Consider the following 16,050-nt stretch of genomic DNA (forward strand, 5'->3'; position numbering starts at 1 on the left):
CCCTTGGCCAGATGGGCCGAGCCATTGCTGGAGGTGTGTGCAGATGGGCACAGGAAGGCAGAGAGGGTGGCCTGGGTCACCTGCAGCAGTGACCCCCTGCCAGCCCTGCAGGAGGAGCGGACGTGGCTGCCTGTGCTGGGGTGATGTGGGTGCTACAGGGGACCAGTGCCTTTGTCTGGTGGTGTGACTGGGCATGTCTGTGTGTCTGTGTGTCTGTGTGTCTGTGCCTGTGTCTGTGTGTGTGTGTGTGTGTCTGTGTGTCTGTGTGTCTGTGTCTGTGTGTCTGTGTCTCTTTGTGTGTGTCTGTGTGTCTGTGTCTGTGTGTCTGTGTCTCTGTGTGTCTGTCTGTCTATGTATCTGTGTGTCTGTGTGTCTGTGTCTGTGTGTCTGTGTGTCTGTGTCTCTGTGTCTGTGTGTCTGTGTGTGTGTGTTTGTGTCTATGTGTAGTTGGTTTGTTTAGCTGAATAACATCCTTTTCCTGGGAGGGATCTAGAAGAAGTCATCTGATTTATGTGGACCAATGAGATATTCCATATCATGTTACCTCACCTCAGATATAAAAAAGCGAGGAAGAAGCTGCTGGCTCTCCTCTTCCAGGAGAGCTGCTGGGAACAGCTCCTGGTGGCAGGGGATCCTTGCTTCTTGTGGAAAGTAGATTTTTACTGCTGGTTTCCTTTGCCTGTGTGTTCTTAGGTTTTTTTCCTTTTTTTCTCCATATAACTATAAAACTGCCTTTCTTAGTAAATCTCGGGTTTTTACATTTGGTTTTTTTCGTTCCCCCTTTTGTCTCTGGGGAGGAATCAGCGCAGCCTCGGTGGACACCTGGCGTTCAGCCAAGGTAACCTCCCACATCTAACCTTTATTTTTGTGTGTCTGTGTGTATCTGTGTCTGTGTCTCTGCCTCTGTCTTTTCCTGTGGTTCCTCCCAAGCCAGCCTGTCCCCAGTCCTGCTTTCCCAGACCATCTCCCAGCTCCAGGCAGCAGAGCCACCTGGCAACAGCTGCCCTCTCACCCTGCTGGATTTTGTGGCTTTCAGAGGGATGGGACAAAGCAGAGTGGACCCCCCTGAGTTCCCTATGAGTGGGGATGAGGCCATCAGCCCCAGGGAACACAAACAACTGCCTGGAGAATACAGAGCTGTGCTGCAAAGCCCAGCAAGTGCTGTCCCCATTTACCAGCTGAGCCATGGAGGCGGCACATGCCCTGCAAACATCTCCACCATGAACCCCTTGGCAGCAGGAGAAACCTGGGCAAAGAGCCCGGGCAGGAGCCAGCCCTCTGCCTGGCCCCAGTGTGCAGCCTGGACACCCAGAGCAGGGCCACTGCTCTGTGCCTGCTGTCCCCAAGTGCCCTCCCAGCGGGCTGGAGGTGCCTGTGGTGCTGCTGAGCCAGGAGGGCTCTGAGCATCCTGCCCAGGGAGATCCAGGCTCCTGCAGTGCTCAGGGGCTCTTTTCAACCCCCTGCAGCTGCAGGAGGGAGGGGCCCTTGTGGCAGAGCCTGTGCTGCAGACAGGGCTGGGCACTGCAGCTGGCAGGAAGAGCAGCCAAATTCAAGTGTTAGATGAGGTCACACGTGGGCTGGAAGCTTCAAGGCAGGGGGAGCCATCGCTCAGAGGAGGGGAGGGAGAAGCTCCATGGGCTGGTCCCCCAGACACACTCCCAGTCCCAGCTGTGCTCTCCAGGCCATCCAGCCCCTCTGCACTGTGCTCTGCTCACTCAAACAAGCTGCAAGTGCTGGGCAAGCTCAGTCCAGCCAGGAGCTGAGCAGGAGATCAGGGGAGTGGGGAGCAGACTGAAGACCTGCCAACTCATCCCAAACCTCCCTTCCTGCAGCCAACCTGCAGGTGAGTGCTGACTGTCTAAAAAGTGCTAGAATAATGTGACCTTTCCATCCTTGCTTCTCTGCTTTGTCATCTTTAGGCAGTGTCGGAGTCCTGCCATCGGCACTTTGAACAGGGAATCCTTCCTGCCCTCCTGTTGATTTTCTGTACATGTGCTGGCATCCAGGCTGGAGAGAGAAGAGAGTGAGACCTTGGTGAATGAGGTGGAGGAGATGAGTGGAAGAGGTGAGTCTCAGGTGGGAAGAGGAGAGAGAACTTTCCCCTCTTGAGGAGGAAAAAATGCATCTTCTGCTTTGGAAGAACTCTTTAGGTTCAAAGCACCTGGAGCTTGTCCCAGCCTGGGCTTGTCATGGCTTGGGACTTGGTGGCTGCCACACCCTCAGCTGAACTTCTCGTGCTGATCTGTTGAGCCACCACCAGCACCAAAGACACCTGAGGTGACATCCTCAGCTCCTTCCTCTGCATGGAGAAAGAAACAGGATTTTGGGGCCTCGGGTTCTGGGTCTTGGGGTAACATCTCTCCTGGTCTGCACTGGTTTGTGCCCAGACCTGCCTGTTGTGCTCCTGCAGCCCCAGGGACTGCCAGGCTCAGGTCCAGGTGTCTGCACTGCAGATGTGCCCCCACCCACTGACGTGCATCCTCCCCCAGGGAACGGGGGTCTCCTTGGCCAGGATGTGTGCAAGCTCCTGGGGCAGGGACAGGACTGGGGCAGCACTGAGGCTGGTACCCAAAAGTTGGGCTACTGAAGAACATCCCAACAACAGACAGGCGGATCAAGCTGCTGAGATTAAAGTGTCTGACGTGGATCTGGACTGGCAACATAAGGGGGAACTATTTCTGGCTTGATGGGCCCATGACACCTCAGGTCATGAGGGAAGAGATGCAACATAGAGATGGGCTCATGACCAAGGGGAATTAACCATCTCCCAGTTATCCATGACTGTGAATCATGTGCTGCAATCAAGCAGGGCCAGGCAGGTAAAGCCTCTGTGGTGTGGGGGATGATGGTTGAAATCAAAATCTGGGGAGGCCTGGCAGAGTGATCCCAGTGATGGGGAAAGATTTGATTTTTGGGTGAGAACAGCCTGTACTGTTGAACTGCCCATGTAATACTGGTTGCTGAATGCCACTGCCACTGTATCCTGTAAGTGCCATGGAGAATGAGTATGGACTGCTCCAGTTACACCAGTCATGGACTAAATGAACTCAGCAGACAGCTTGGGGGATGGTCTGTGACTACTGAAATAATACCTTTGCTTGTTTAGAGTTCTATGCATATAGTTGAAAGGTGTTAAAGCTGAGAAGGACGTGGATGGTATAGACTAAGGGGTTGGTAATATCCTGGATTCAGAGATAGGAGGTGGAGTTTTAGCACTGGATGTTCAATACCATCCATGTCACATCTGGGGGGTGTTTTTTGGCAGGAAAGGCCGAGCGCCAGAATCCAGAAGTGTGTCATTTTTCCTCCCACTCTCCAGGGGAAAGGTGTCAGGATCAACTCCTGCAGATCCAGTCCCTGCCACCACCAGCAGTCCCCTCCTCATCCCTTGGAGCCACAGCTCCAAACAGGTGGAGCTGAACAAAGCAGTGAAATGAGGACTCCAGAGGGAGCTGGAAGACAGCAGTGGTGTGGGAGGCAGCCCCGGGGAAGGGAACAGCAGGGGTAACCCCCAGTGCCCTGAGCCAAGCTCAGAAGGAGAGCTCTGGAGCCACCCCCCAGTGCCCAGAGAGAGAGAGCAGCCACTGCAGAGCTGCCCATGGCTAAGCCCCAGCTGCCACACAGAACCAACCCCCAGCACAGTGGAGCTTTTGTCCCCATTTTCCCACAGTTTTCTGGGCTGGAGGAAGGGAAAGAGTTGCTGCGGAAGCCCCCTGCCCCTTTGCCTTTGTCTGGGGCAAACACATGGAGCCAGCAGCATGGGAATGGCTGCCACCTTGGTTTTCTGTTTGATTAGTGGTGAATGCCCTTGCTGTGTGTAAACTGTTATCTCTATTCTACACCTCATAGGACTGGAATGCTGTCCTGGATGGCTATGGACATTTTAGGAATGACAAGTCAGCAAGGCCAGGTGGTGGAGCTGCTCTTTATGTGAGAGAGCAACTGGGATGGATCAAACTCTGCCCAGGGCTGGATGAAGGCTGGAGTGTATGTGTGAAGCATTAAGGGACTGGCTAACATGGACAGCAGGACTCAGGCAGTGACCTTCCCCCTGTGCTCAGCACTAGTGAGGCCTCACCTCAAATTCTGGAAATTCTGGTGCATGACAGGGAATATGATCCACCCATCACATCCTGTGCTCTCAGCCCAGGTGTCTGTGAGGCTGTTTTTGAAAGGAGCCCCATTGTCCCATTCAATTCCGGCTGGGGGGCCACGCCACCCCAGGACTTGCTTTTCCAGGCCCAGGATGGTGTTCCAGGCAGGGCTGTGAGGCACAGGATGTGTCTCCAGCCATCCAGGGACTGTTCCCACCATTGTCAGCACACACCCACTTACCTTGGTGGGTTTGGGGAGTGTGATGTGATCACTCTGCCAGGGGTGGATCTCCCATCTGTCCAAGGGGTGCCCCTGTCCCACCCCCGGGCCCTCTGACCCCCCACAGCCAGCTTGATGCTCTCTGCAAACCCGCAGCCCTCACACACGCAGCCCTCAGGCACCCCACACTTCTGGCACCCCTGACACCAGCAGGGACCCTCGGCCTGACTCATCCCCCTGCCTGCCCCTGGGCTCTCCAACTCACTGGCCAGCCAAGCTCAGGGACAGGCTCCGTTGTGCTGGTGACCAGTCCCTTTTCCACCCTGTCGGCCTCTCCCCTGCCTTGTCCTCCCCAACTCCTTCCACTCCACAGGGCCTCTGGGCTCATGCCAGGGATGTGCAAAGTGCTGCCACATCTGTCCCCTCCCCAGTCCAAGGAGCAGCCCTGCAGCAGGGGTGTGCCTGGGCATGCTGCCAGAAGGCCATGTCCAGGTTAAAAACTCCACAAATTACTCAACAACTTTCACTTCTGACGGAAGCAGCGCAGGAGGAAATGGGTGTCAGGCTGGGGCAAAGGGACAATTTGCTTTGCTTTCCGGACAGCTCACCTGGGATCAGAGGACACCTCCAAGGTGACAGCTGAGCAGCTCCTGCTCCAGCCAGAGCCCAGGAAAGAGCTCAGGGTCTCCAGGTATGTGGCATCTTTTGGGAAAGATGGGATGGAAATTGTCCTCTGCCATCTGCCAGAACCAGCTCTGCTTTCCATGTCCCGTCAGCAAAGTGGAACCAAGTCAGTGGCAAAAGGGGGGGTGGTTGGGAGAGCAGAGCAGAGCCAGGTCCTGTCTTGGCTGGGCCTTGCATTAGTGTTTGGACTCTTTGGCTTCCCTTGCTCCAAAGCCTTCTCCCACTCTCAGGGAGGTGCAGGCAATGAGTCCTGACTCGCTCAGGGTTTGTCCTTCTCCCCCTGCCCCTGTGGGTCTCTTTCTTAAGGCTGGATCCGAAAAGCCAGGGCTCCATAGGAAAACAACTGCCCCTTTCTGCTGGAATTGGAGGACATAGTGCAGCTTGTCCTTTGCTTTCCCATGGGAAATTCCCACCCCTTTTGGTACTAGTCAGGTCCTTTGCCTATAAAGCACTAACCAAAGTCAGTCTGATGAGGGAAAATTGATTTCAACCTTGGGCATCCAAGTTTCTTCCCTCGACATTCCAGAAAGGGATGAAATCAGCAATGAATCCCTTTCAAAGTGAATTCATCCTAATTGCTTGGTTGGTTGGTTGGTTTTAAATTCCCTTGTTTTGTCTTCCCTTTTGCCCTTTGCCTGTCCTTCCCCATCTCCAGGTTGTGCTCCAGGGAGGAGGATGCTCTGCGGTTCCCCCATCCACTGCTCTCTGCCGGCTTTTGTCATTTCCACTTTAGTTTTCCAAGTTCCTCAGGGGCACTCAGGTAAGAATCCCCCTGTTCTTGCTGGATGCTGTGCCATGGCTTCCAGGTGGAATATCTTGGTGGCTGCCAGTGCAGCAGCTCGCTGGGAACAGCAGAGCAGAGAGCAGGGTCAGGCCCTTTCCAGACACCTTCTCCACTTCTGAGAGTGCCAGCATTCCTCTGGATCCTGGTTTATTCCTCTGGATCCTGGTTTATTCCTCTGGCCATGATAACAGAGGCATGGGCATGACCCCACTGAATTGGGGTGAGGATTAGATGGGGCCAATGAGTTGATAAGAGTTTGCTGCCATTTCCCTCCCTGCTTTCCCTGTCTCCTGCACATTCACAGTGTGTCATTGCTTTACTGGGCTGTGTCCAGCCTGTGCTGGACCCTTTGCAGAACCAGCTCAATAAAAAACAACAACAACAGCAACAATGAACTTTCACAAATTACTCTGGGTTGTCTTTGGTTGCTGACCTGAAGCAGCTTCTTAAAGGCAGCCATGGCAGTTGACTGGAAAAGATCTTGTCCAAAAAAGGTCATTTGATTTTGTTTGCCTTCAACCTGAACCACTTTCTCTGTGAACTGAGAGAACAGATTATTCTAAGCCTATATCTTTTAATTTTCTACGGATGCCAAGAGCACCTGAGACATTTTTACTTCTATAATAGATTTTTGCAATCTGAGAGGTGAGAACAGTGAAGGATATTTGAGATTCATTTGTATCTAAGTTGTCACTTGCTCCAGCCAACCACCCAGCAGCCTTCCAGCCACTTCCACAATTCCTTGTGCCCCTTTCTGCCTGCCCTGAGCCACATGGGCAGCACTTGTCCCCTTGAGAACAAGGGGTGTGAAGAACTGTCCTGGCAGTGCAGGACAGGGAAGCAGAGGTGTGGGGAGTGGCCTGGCCCCAGCCCACTGCCCGTGCTGCAGGGCAGGGTCCCTGTGCCAGCTGCCCTCAGCCCCTCGTCTGCCCCGGCACAGGGACGCTGCCAGCGCCATGGCCCGGCCCGGCAGCACCCCAACCACGCGCAGCAGCCGCTGCTGTGTCCCAGCTCAGCTGCCTCAGCAAACTCACACTTCTCTCTTCTTCCTACGGGGTCTCTCCCAGCTCCACTCAACGTCACTGGACCCTCCGGCCCCATCACCGTGGCCAAGGGCGAGGACGTGGTGCTGCCCTGCCGCTTCTCCCCGGGGCAGAATGCACAGGACACGGAGGTGACCTGGTTTCGGGAGCAGTTCTTGCCCTTTGTGCATCGCTACAAGTTGGGCCAGGACCAGTTTGGGGAGCAGATGGTTCAGTACCAAGGGCGCACTGAGCTGGGGAAGGACGGCCTTGCCAAGGGCAGCGCGGACTTGAGGATCTTCCGTGTCCAACTCTCTGACACAGGGAATTACACCTGCTTTGTTCAACGTGGCTCAGATTATGACGACACTCTGGTGGAGCTCCAGGTGACAGGTCTGTAGTTTGTGTCCCCGGTACCTCTAATTTACTTGCTCACAGCCAGTGCTCTTGTTCCCTGTCCTTCTGTCGTGAAACAGTCTCAGGTGGTTGCTTTGGAAGTAGGGTTTTATTAATTCCCTTGGTGTAAAATATCAAGAATGTCTCAGAGATGTAAAATTGCCCACAGAGCAGTCATAAAGAGCTCATTAAATACTTCCTCCTTCAGAAGTGGTTTTGATATGGTTTTCTTCATAAATCAGGTATAAAAAGAAATCTGTCATTGGCTAATAAGGGAAGAACATCGAGGTGCTTTTATATTTTAATATTCAGGCCAGTGCATTATTTTGCTGCAGTAGTGGCCTTCAGAGCAAATGTCTCAGTTCCATGAAAGAGACTGCAAGAAATGTCCTGACTCCAGGTGACATTTGTCTGAAAAACAATCTGGGATTTGTCTCTGTCAGTTTATCCACGTCAGGGAGAGAAACAGCCCAAGCAGGTTATCCCCCCGATATCCAGGAGCCTGCAGGGTCAGCCGGGGTCTCTCTCTTTGCCCGCAGCCAGCGGCTCTGCCCCGCTCATCGCGCTGGAGCGCTACGAGCACGGGGGGATCCGGGTGGCCTGTCGCTCTGCCGGCTGGTACCCACGGCCCCGGGTGCTGTGGCACGATCCCCACGGGCGCCATCTCCCGTCCCTCTCGGAAAACGCTACCCAGGACAAGAACGGGCTCTTTGCAGCTGAGAGCAGCATCATCCTCACCAGGGCTGGGACCCAGGAACTCTCCTGCTCGGTGCAGCACCTCCCGCACACACCAGGGCAGGGACCAGCCCTTTACGTCTCAGGTGAGTCGAGGATGGGGCACGGCCCTGCCGACGGGCCCCACGGAGCTGTGCTGGGCACAGCACCCCCAGGCCCCTGGCAGGACACGTGCTCAGCGTGTCAAGGCCATTTCCATCCCACCTGTGCAAACGGCCGCGGCTTTCGGCAGCGTTGGTGCAGGAGTGCTGCCAAAACCCACCGGGGCCGTCTGCAGGGGCCGGTCAGGGGGCAAAGGTACAACCCTCCCTGTGGCAGAGTTTATACAGACACCTGGCTGAAAGAAGCACATTCCTAACCCTGGAGCAAAATGAAAAAGGAGAAGCAAACCCGTGCCCTTAGTCTCCCTTGCTGTGAAATCCTGTCCTACAGATTTAGTAGGAGAAATAAATCCTTGTGTCTCCTTTTAGCACCTGCAAGTATAGAATGTAATTCTAATTTTCTCTTGTCTCATAAGAAAGCCTCTTTTTCACAGGATGATTGTTTTGGGGCTGGGAATATATCAGAGCAGAGATGCAATGATGAACTGCATTAACCATACAACAAAGGGCTCTGCAGCAGCACGTCCTTTCCAACTCCACCCTGCTCCTCTTCTAGTTCAGAAATTAACAAATACTGGAGATTTTATTTCCTTGGGGAACCATTACCTTTTTCCTGGTGATGCTGTTCTGCACTGGAGTGTTGCTCTTGATGCACATGTCACCCTATGTCTGATCCCATGTTGCCTAATGAAATATGTATTTGGTTTTCCCAAAAGAGAAGAAAACCTGATTTAATCAGAAATAACTTGGTTAGAAATCCATCTTCCCTTTAGAAATCCTTCACAATGCAGACAAAATGGCACCAACCTCAGACAGGTGCGAAACTGTCAAAAATGAATTTTTTTTTAATGTCATTTTTTGCCCTTTTGTGGTGTACAGTCTGGTTTTCGCCCTCAATGGGATTCAGATGGAATGACCCTGTATGAAATAGAAATAATCTCCTTTCAATTGCTACTTGCACAGTAACCTCCCTTTGGGGATTTTATTTTTCAGATCCCTTTTTCCAAGATGCCCATCCTTGGAGGATTGCCCTGGGCGTGGTCCTGGCTGCTGTGGTTGCTCTCCTTATTATCACTGTTTGTCTATTTAAAATTAAAGGTACCACCCCAGGTTTGGGGGCTGGGGAAGGGGCTGGGCAGCCATCCTACTCAGCCACCTCTAGTCCTGAGGGAAGAGGGGGTTGAGAAACACCAGGATGGAACCAGAGTCTTGTCCTGGTGTCTCAGGCACATGTTTGGTGCCAGGGAACTTAAAAACCCAATGGTCTTAACTTCTGTCAGAGAAGAAAAGAAAGCTTTCCTCTCCCAGAAGAAGGCAAGGAAGGAAGTTGGCATTAAAGCAGCATCAGCTGCTCCTCTGCCCCAGCACAGAAATGGAGCAAGAATTGGCCTTGACCTGCAAAGAATCCCTGGCAGTTTGGGGGGCCTGGCAGGGCCTCCTTTCCTTCTAGAGATGGAGGAAGCTTTGGGGTAGCACATTTCATTGTGCAGGGGCCTCAGCTGTTCTGAGCACTGCAGAGCACAGGCACAGGGCCCTTAGGGAGCACTGCAGGGGACATTTCACCCCACGCTCCTCCCTTGGTGCTGCAAAGCTGCCCCTTCAGCGCTGCCCTGGAGCTGGAGCCCGTGCTCAGGTCTCCAGCAGCACGATGCTGATCTCTGCCCACAGCGGGCTCAGGGAGAGTGGGTGAGACCCCCAAAGTCTTGGGAAGACAGGTCCTGAGGAGCTCCTGGGCTGCAGCTTTTCCCTTGGGAGCAATTTCAGCCTCCTCCCTATCCCAGCAAGTCTGTCCTGGAAAAGGATTTTTTGCAGCCTGTAAGCGGTGGTGGTTTTATTTGGGCTTTTTTCTTTCACTTTTAAAGTGTGAAGTGAACCAAAAAGTGGTTCACTCAGTGGTTCACTTGGTGATGGGTGGAAAGAGAGAGTGAATTTCGGAATCCAAAATAAAGGCTACTGAAGATGGTGTCTGGTGATGGGACCGGGTGGGGGCAGCAGTAGAAGTGGCAGGGTGGGAGTGCCCTGGTGCTCTTGGAGATGAGGGACCTGCCAGAGATCCTTTCCTGCCCCCAGGCTGAGCAGGACAAGCTGCCCCATGGGCGGGGGAGCAGAGCTGCAGGCTGGGGGTGGGACAGGGCTTTGCACTGCTCAGCCTTGGCACAAACCCGCCCTCCAGCCCGTGCAGGCGGTCCCAGGAGAGGGCAGACAGGGGATGTCCAAATCAATGGCCCACAACCCATTTGTGCTGCTTTCTCTTCCTTTTCAGAGAAACAAGCCCAGGAACTCAGTGAGTATCATTCTCTTGTATTTGTGGGAGTCTTCTCAGTTGGGCATTTTTTCTCCCCTGTGTTTTTCATGTGTGCCCTTGTTTTGGGCACAGAACAAATACAGAACTTGTTTCAGAAACATTATTTTCCATTGGTCTCTGTGTGGTTTTAGGCTCTTCCCTGTAATTGTTCTGTACTAAGACCAACATTCTTTCAGTTCTCAAAGTCCAAACTGACCATAAATGCATGTCCAAGTCAGGACAGGCAGCGTGATTGGATTTGTAGGAAATGGGTGGAACCCTTCCATGTAGTCAGACACTGAAGTTTTGAAGCAACTCGCTGTGAGATGACTTTCACAAAGATAACAACAATTCAGAAAATGTGCACCTCCACTGGCATATCATTCCCCTGAGCTAACCCAGCCCCAGTGTGTTCCATTGCCTCTGACCTGTGGTTTTTGTGGTTTTTTTTAAAGCATGGAGAAGACAGGCAGTGCCTATAGCAGCAGGTAACTAAGTTTGGTCTTTCCTGGTGCTGAATCATCTTGCCTGCTTTAATGGCCCTTCCTGGCAGTTCCCCTCCTGCAAGTGATGCTGCTGGGACCAGGCATGCTTCTGCTGAGCCTCCCTTTCCTTTGGTGCATGTCCCACTTTCAGGCAAATCTGGAAAATCCTTGTCCTCGGTGAGCTGTGCACAATTCTTCATCCTGGAGCTGGGCTGATGATCCTCTTCCCTCTCTGCTCCCTCTGTTCTCTCTGCTTCAGTGTCTCTTCCTTGCACTGCTGTTGTCACCTTGTGCACCTTGCCATGCCACACTCTGCCAGCTCTCCCTCCCCCCCTGCTTCTTCCTTAGGCAGCCCCAGCAAAGATGTGTCCTGGGCCGAGCTCTGCCCTGATGTGTTGATTCCATCTCTCCTGCAGCGAACGTGGTTCTGGATCCAGACACAGCCCACTGTGAGCTTCTCCTGTCTTACAGTCGCAAAAGGGTGACACGACTTGACACACGAGAGGACATCCCCGACACCCCTGAGAGATTTAACCCATTCCACTGCGTTCTGGGCTGTGAGGGCTTCACCTCGGGGAGACACTACTGGGAGGTGGAGGTGGAGGGTGCAGGAGAATGGACTGTGGGGATTTTTAGTGATGGTGTGAAAAGAAAGGGTGATATTGAGTTTAAACCAGAGAAAGGCATCTGGGCAGTGGGGAAATGGAAAGAATTATTGGTAGCTTTCACCTCCACTAGTCCCACTGTCCTTCGCAAAATCAAGGTTCCCAGGCGGATCCGGGTCTCTCTGGATTATGAAATGGGACTGGTGGCATTTTTCAGTGTTGATGAGGGAATTCCCATCTTCGCATTTTCACGGGCATCATTTGGGGGGGAAGATGTCTACCCTTGGTTCTGGCTGGGTCCTGGGACATGTCTGAAAATGTGGCCCTGATGAAGAGGAGGCAGTAAGAGAAGGGTCTCCAAGGGTGGAGATCTCGTTACCTCTCTGCACCTCTCTTCCATGCTGCATCTCTCCAAGATCTTTCTCTGAGGCCAGACATGCTGTTCTGGTCCCAGTGCAGATCAGTGGGAGAGGCCATGGCCAAGACCTTGTGTTATGAGATCACCCCACATCATTTCGAGGTGTGGGGAAAAGGGACTTTCTCTCCTGCTTCTGAGGGTGTTCCTTACACATGGAGGGTGGAACCATTGTTTCCTTCTCTCAGGCTCCGTGAGCATTTGGCATGGAAATCACCCTCTCTTTGTACACTTTTCTTCTTAGTATTGTTGCTGTTCCTGTTGGTTTTATGGTATCATTGCTGTTTCCAGTGAATTGTTCTTCTCTCCACCCATGATCTTTGCTTTTTGTGCTTTCAACCAGAGGTGGGGGCAGGGGGAGTGAGCAGCATCTGCTTTGGGAGGGTCTGGGTGGGAGCACTTGATTGGGGAGCACCATTCCTAAAACACCACACATGCATTCACACCAGATCCTCCATTCCATGGAGATCCAGCAGGCCTGGACCTTCCCAAGGGAAGGCTTCACCCCAAGAAAACTGCCAAGGAGGGAGACTGCAGTGCAGGTGGTGGGTTTGTTGCCTAAACTCAGCTCTTGAAAGAAACCTCCAAGACCAAAGTTGTGAGTTTTAGAAGCCAGGCATTCTTTTATTAGGGTGCACTGAAGTGACTCCAGCACACCGGGTGCCCTGGGAATCAGTTCCCAAAGTGCACCCAGAGGGATCCTCACTACAGCTGATATGTCAGCATGACATGATTCTTCCTGTTTTGTTCCCCACATTCCAGTTCCATATTCATTACATTTGTCAACACTTCTTACCATGCATACATGTCTTTTTAAGGTCTCTGAGGGGCTTCATTGGAGATCTCTGGTGGTCATCTGCATCTGGAGCCCCCAAAGTTCTGAGTGACTGCCTTATGACCTCCTTTAAGACAATACCCCTGGTTCTACATCAACCCAGCGTCACCTGCTCTGCTCCTTCAGCTCCTTTCTTCATGGATTGCCCACCTTGCTTGGCTGCTTTCTTTCAATCAAAGCACAGGAATTTTCTCTGGGACCTTCTGCTGCAAACACTATTAGTTCTTGTTCCATCTCTAAACCCCAAGATCCCATTGCAACAAGTGCCCAGCCCCTCCTCCTGGAGAAAAGGTGTGCACAGGTTGATGATGTGTTCTGTCAGGAGCAGGGAAGAGTTCAAAGACTGTGCAGTATTACAGGAGCTGAGGTGGATGCAGGTGGTGGTTTTAGAACCAGGTTTCTGGGACTGTCAGCACTGAGAACGAGGCGCCTCAGATCTGGTGGCCCACAAAAGCAGGACTCTGCTTCAGTCTCCACCTTCAGCATCACCACCAAACCCGGAATCAACACTTTAACAGCTGCAGACACCCCTGAGCAAGGTCTGTCTGCCAGGAGAGAGTGCAGCAGCAGAACCCAGCAGACCCCCTAAAAGAAAGGATGAGTGCTCCTAGTGGGGGACTGCGTTAAGGGCCACTGAGGCACTCATCTGCCAGCCCTGCAGGGAGTCACCAGAGGTCTCCCCCCTTCTGGCAGCTGAGCTCGGAGAGGTTGCTGAGAGGGTGACACAGCCTGTCAAGGGCACAGACTGCTCTCCACTACTGCTTTTCCATGGGGCACAAATGACACCCAAGGCAGAAGCTGGGCAGATTCAAGGGAGATTACAAAGCCCTGAGGGTGCAAGTGAACAATATCGGTGTCCAAGTTATCTTTTCCTCCATCTGCCCATCAGAGGAAAGGGGACAGCCAGAAATAGATGTAGAAAGCAAATCAACTTCCACAGCAGACAGTGCATTTTTTTCTCCTCAACAGAGGACAGTTCCCTTCCCTCTTCTCCCCTGAGATTCATCTCTTCCACTCATCTCCTCCATCTCATTCACCAAGGTCTCACTCTCTTCTCTCTCCAGCCTGGATGCCAGCACATGTACAGAAAATTAACAGGAGGGCAGGAAGGATTCCCTGTTCAAAGTGCCGATGGCAGGACTCCAACACTGCCTCAAGATGACAAAGCAGAGAAGCAAGGATGGAAAGGTCACATTATTCCAGCACTTTTTAGACAGTCAGCACTCACCTGCAGGTGGGCTGCAGGAAGGGAGGTTTGGGATGAGTTGGCAGGTCTTCAGTCTGCTCCCCACTCCCCTGATCTCCTGCTCAGCTCCTGGCTGGACTGAGCTTGCCCAGCACTTGCAGCTTGTTTGAGTGAGCAGAGCACAGTGCAGAGGGGCTGGATGGCCTGGAGAGCACAGCTGGGACTGGGAGTGTGTCTGGGGGACCAGCCCATGGAGCTTCTCCCTCCCCTCCTCTGGGCGATGGCCTCCCCTGCCCTGAAGCTTCCAGCCCACCTGTGACCTCATCTAACACTTGGATTTGGCTGCTCTTCTTCCTGCCAGCTGCAGGAGGGTGAGAAGAGCCCCTGAGCACTGCAGGAGCCTGGATCTCCCTGGGCAGGATGCTCAGAGCCCTCCTGGCTCAGCAGCACCACAGGCACCTCCAGCCCGCTGGGAGGGCACTTGGGGACAGCAGGCACAGAGCAGTGGCCCTGCTCTGGGTGTCCAGGCTGCACACTGGGGCCAGGCAGAGGGCTGGCTCCTGCCCTGGCTCTTTGCCCAGGTTTCTCCTGCTGCCAAGGGGCTCATGGTGGAGATGTTTGCAGGGCATGTGCCGCCTCCATGGCTCAGCTGGTAAATGGGGACAGCACTTGCTGGGCTTTGCAGCACAGCTCTGTATTCTCCAGGCAGTTGTTTGTGTTCCCTGGGGCTGATGGCCTCAGCCCCACTCATAGGGAACTCAGGGGGGTCCACTCTGCTTTGTCCCATCCCTCTGAGAGCCACAAAATCCAGCAGGGTGAGAGGGCAGCTGTTGCCAGGTGGCTCTGCTGCCTGGAGCTGGGAGATGGTCTGGGAAAGCAGGACTGGGGACAGGCTGGCTTGGGAGGAACCACAGGAAAAGACAGAGGCAAAGACAGAGACACACAGACACACAGACACAGAGACACAGAGACACACAGATACAGACACACAGACACACAGATAAACAGGCACACAGATACACAGACACAAAGACACACAGACACACAGATATAAAGGTTAGGTGTGGGAGGTTACCTTGGCTGAACACCAGGTGTCCACCGAGGCTGCGCTGATTCCACTCCAGAGACAAAAGGGGGGACAGGAAAAACAAAAAATAAAAACCTGGGATTTACTAAGAAAGGCAGTTTTATAGTTACACAGAGAAAAAATGAAAAAACCTAATAACACTACAAACACACAGGCAAAGGAAACCAGCAGTAAAAATCTACTTTCCACAAGAACTGATGATCCCCTGCCACCAGGAGCTGTTCCCAGCAGCTCTCCTAGAAGAGGAGAGCCAGCAGCTTCTTCCTCGCTTTTTTATATCTGAGGCGAGGTAACATGTTATGGAATATCTCATTGGTCCAAATAGATCAGATGACTTCTAGATCCCTCCCAGGAAAATGATGTTATTCAGCTAAACAAACCCACTACACACAGATACAGACACAGACACAGACACACAGACACACACACACAGACACAGACACACAGACACAGACACATAGACACACACACACACACACAGACATACAGACACACAGACATACAGACATGCCCAGTCACACCACCAGACAAAGGCACAGGTCCCCTGTGGCACCCACATCACCCCCAGCACAGGCAGCCACGTCCGCTCCTCCTGCAGGGCTGGCAGGGGGGCACTGCTGCAGGTGACCCAGGCCACCCTCTCTGCCTTCCTGTGCCCATCTGCACACACCTCCAGCAATGGCACAGCCCATCTGGCCAAGGGGTGCCCCTGTCCCACCCCTGGGCCCTCTGACCCCCCACAGCCAGCTTGATGCTCTCTGCAAACCCGCAGCCCTCACACACGCAGCCCTCAGGCACCCCACACTTCTGGCACCCCTGTGTGATAAACAAAGTCTCGAGTTTCTATAAGTTTCGAATAATAGTTTATTATATGGTAAAAGCAAGCAGCCGGCTGGGTGACAGAAATGAGACCAGTTTCCCAAATCTGCACACCCCTACGACAGGGTACATTTAGTATTTATCTTAGCTACTTCATGCATATTAATTATATCATATACATATACATTCTACAGGTTTTTGCTAAGTATTTAATATATGGGTTTTCTTACAGCTAAAGCTAAAAGGGTTATCTCTACAACCAGTCATAATTCATGCATTCTTGGATGAACAGGCGCCT

At 52.8% G+C, this 16,050-nt stretch overlaps 1 protein-coding gene and 1 long non-coding RNA gene across 10 annotated transcripts in view; one reads left to right on the top strand and one right to left on the bottom strand.

The window, feature by feature from the left end:
* LOC135403236 (butyrophilin subfamily 1 member A1-like) overlaps window positions 1-12,133 on the top strand; it is a 42,214-nt gene extending 30,081 nt beyond the window's left edge. For 5 of the 9 annotated variants that reach the window (XM_064637053.1, XM_064637052.1, XM_064637046.1 and 2 more), the window contains one exon: window positions 11,222-12,133. In XM_064637053.1, the coding sequence (XP_064493123.1) occupies window positions 11,222-11,739 (518 nt within the window). In that variant the 3' untranslated portion in view covers window positions 11,740-12,133. The other 4 variants (XM_064637056.1, XM_064637057.1, XM_064637051.1 and 1 more) reach the window with 4 other exon arrangements.
* Window positions 12,134-13,589: 1,456 nt separating this feature from the next.
* LOC135403243 (uncharacterized) lies at window positions 13,590-15,364 on the bottom strand. The gene is made up of 2 exons (XR_010425335.1): window positions 14,922-15,364; window positions 13,590-13,812 (listed from the first exon to the last, which is right to left on the bottom strand). It is a non-coding gene; the product is annotated as an uncharacterized LOC135403243 (long non-coding RNA).
* Between the last annotated feature and the right edge of the window lie 686 nt (window positions 15,365-16,050).

The sequence above is a fragment of the Pseudopipra pipra genome, chromosome 27 (assembly GCF_036250125.1).
Source record: "Pseudopipra pipra isolate bDixPip1 chromosome 27, bDixPip1.hap1, whole genome shotgun sequence".
NCBI lineage: Eukaryota > Metazoa > Chordata > Aves > Passeriformes > Pipridae > Pseudopipra > Pseudopipra pipra.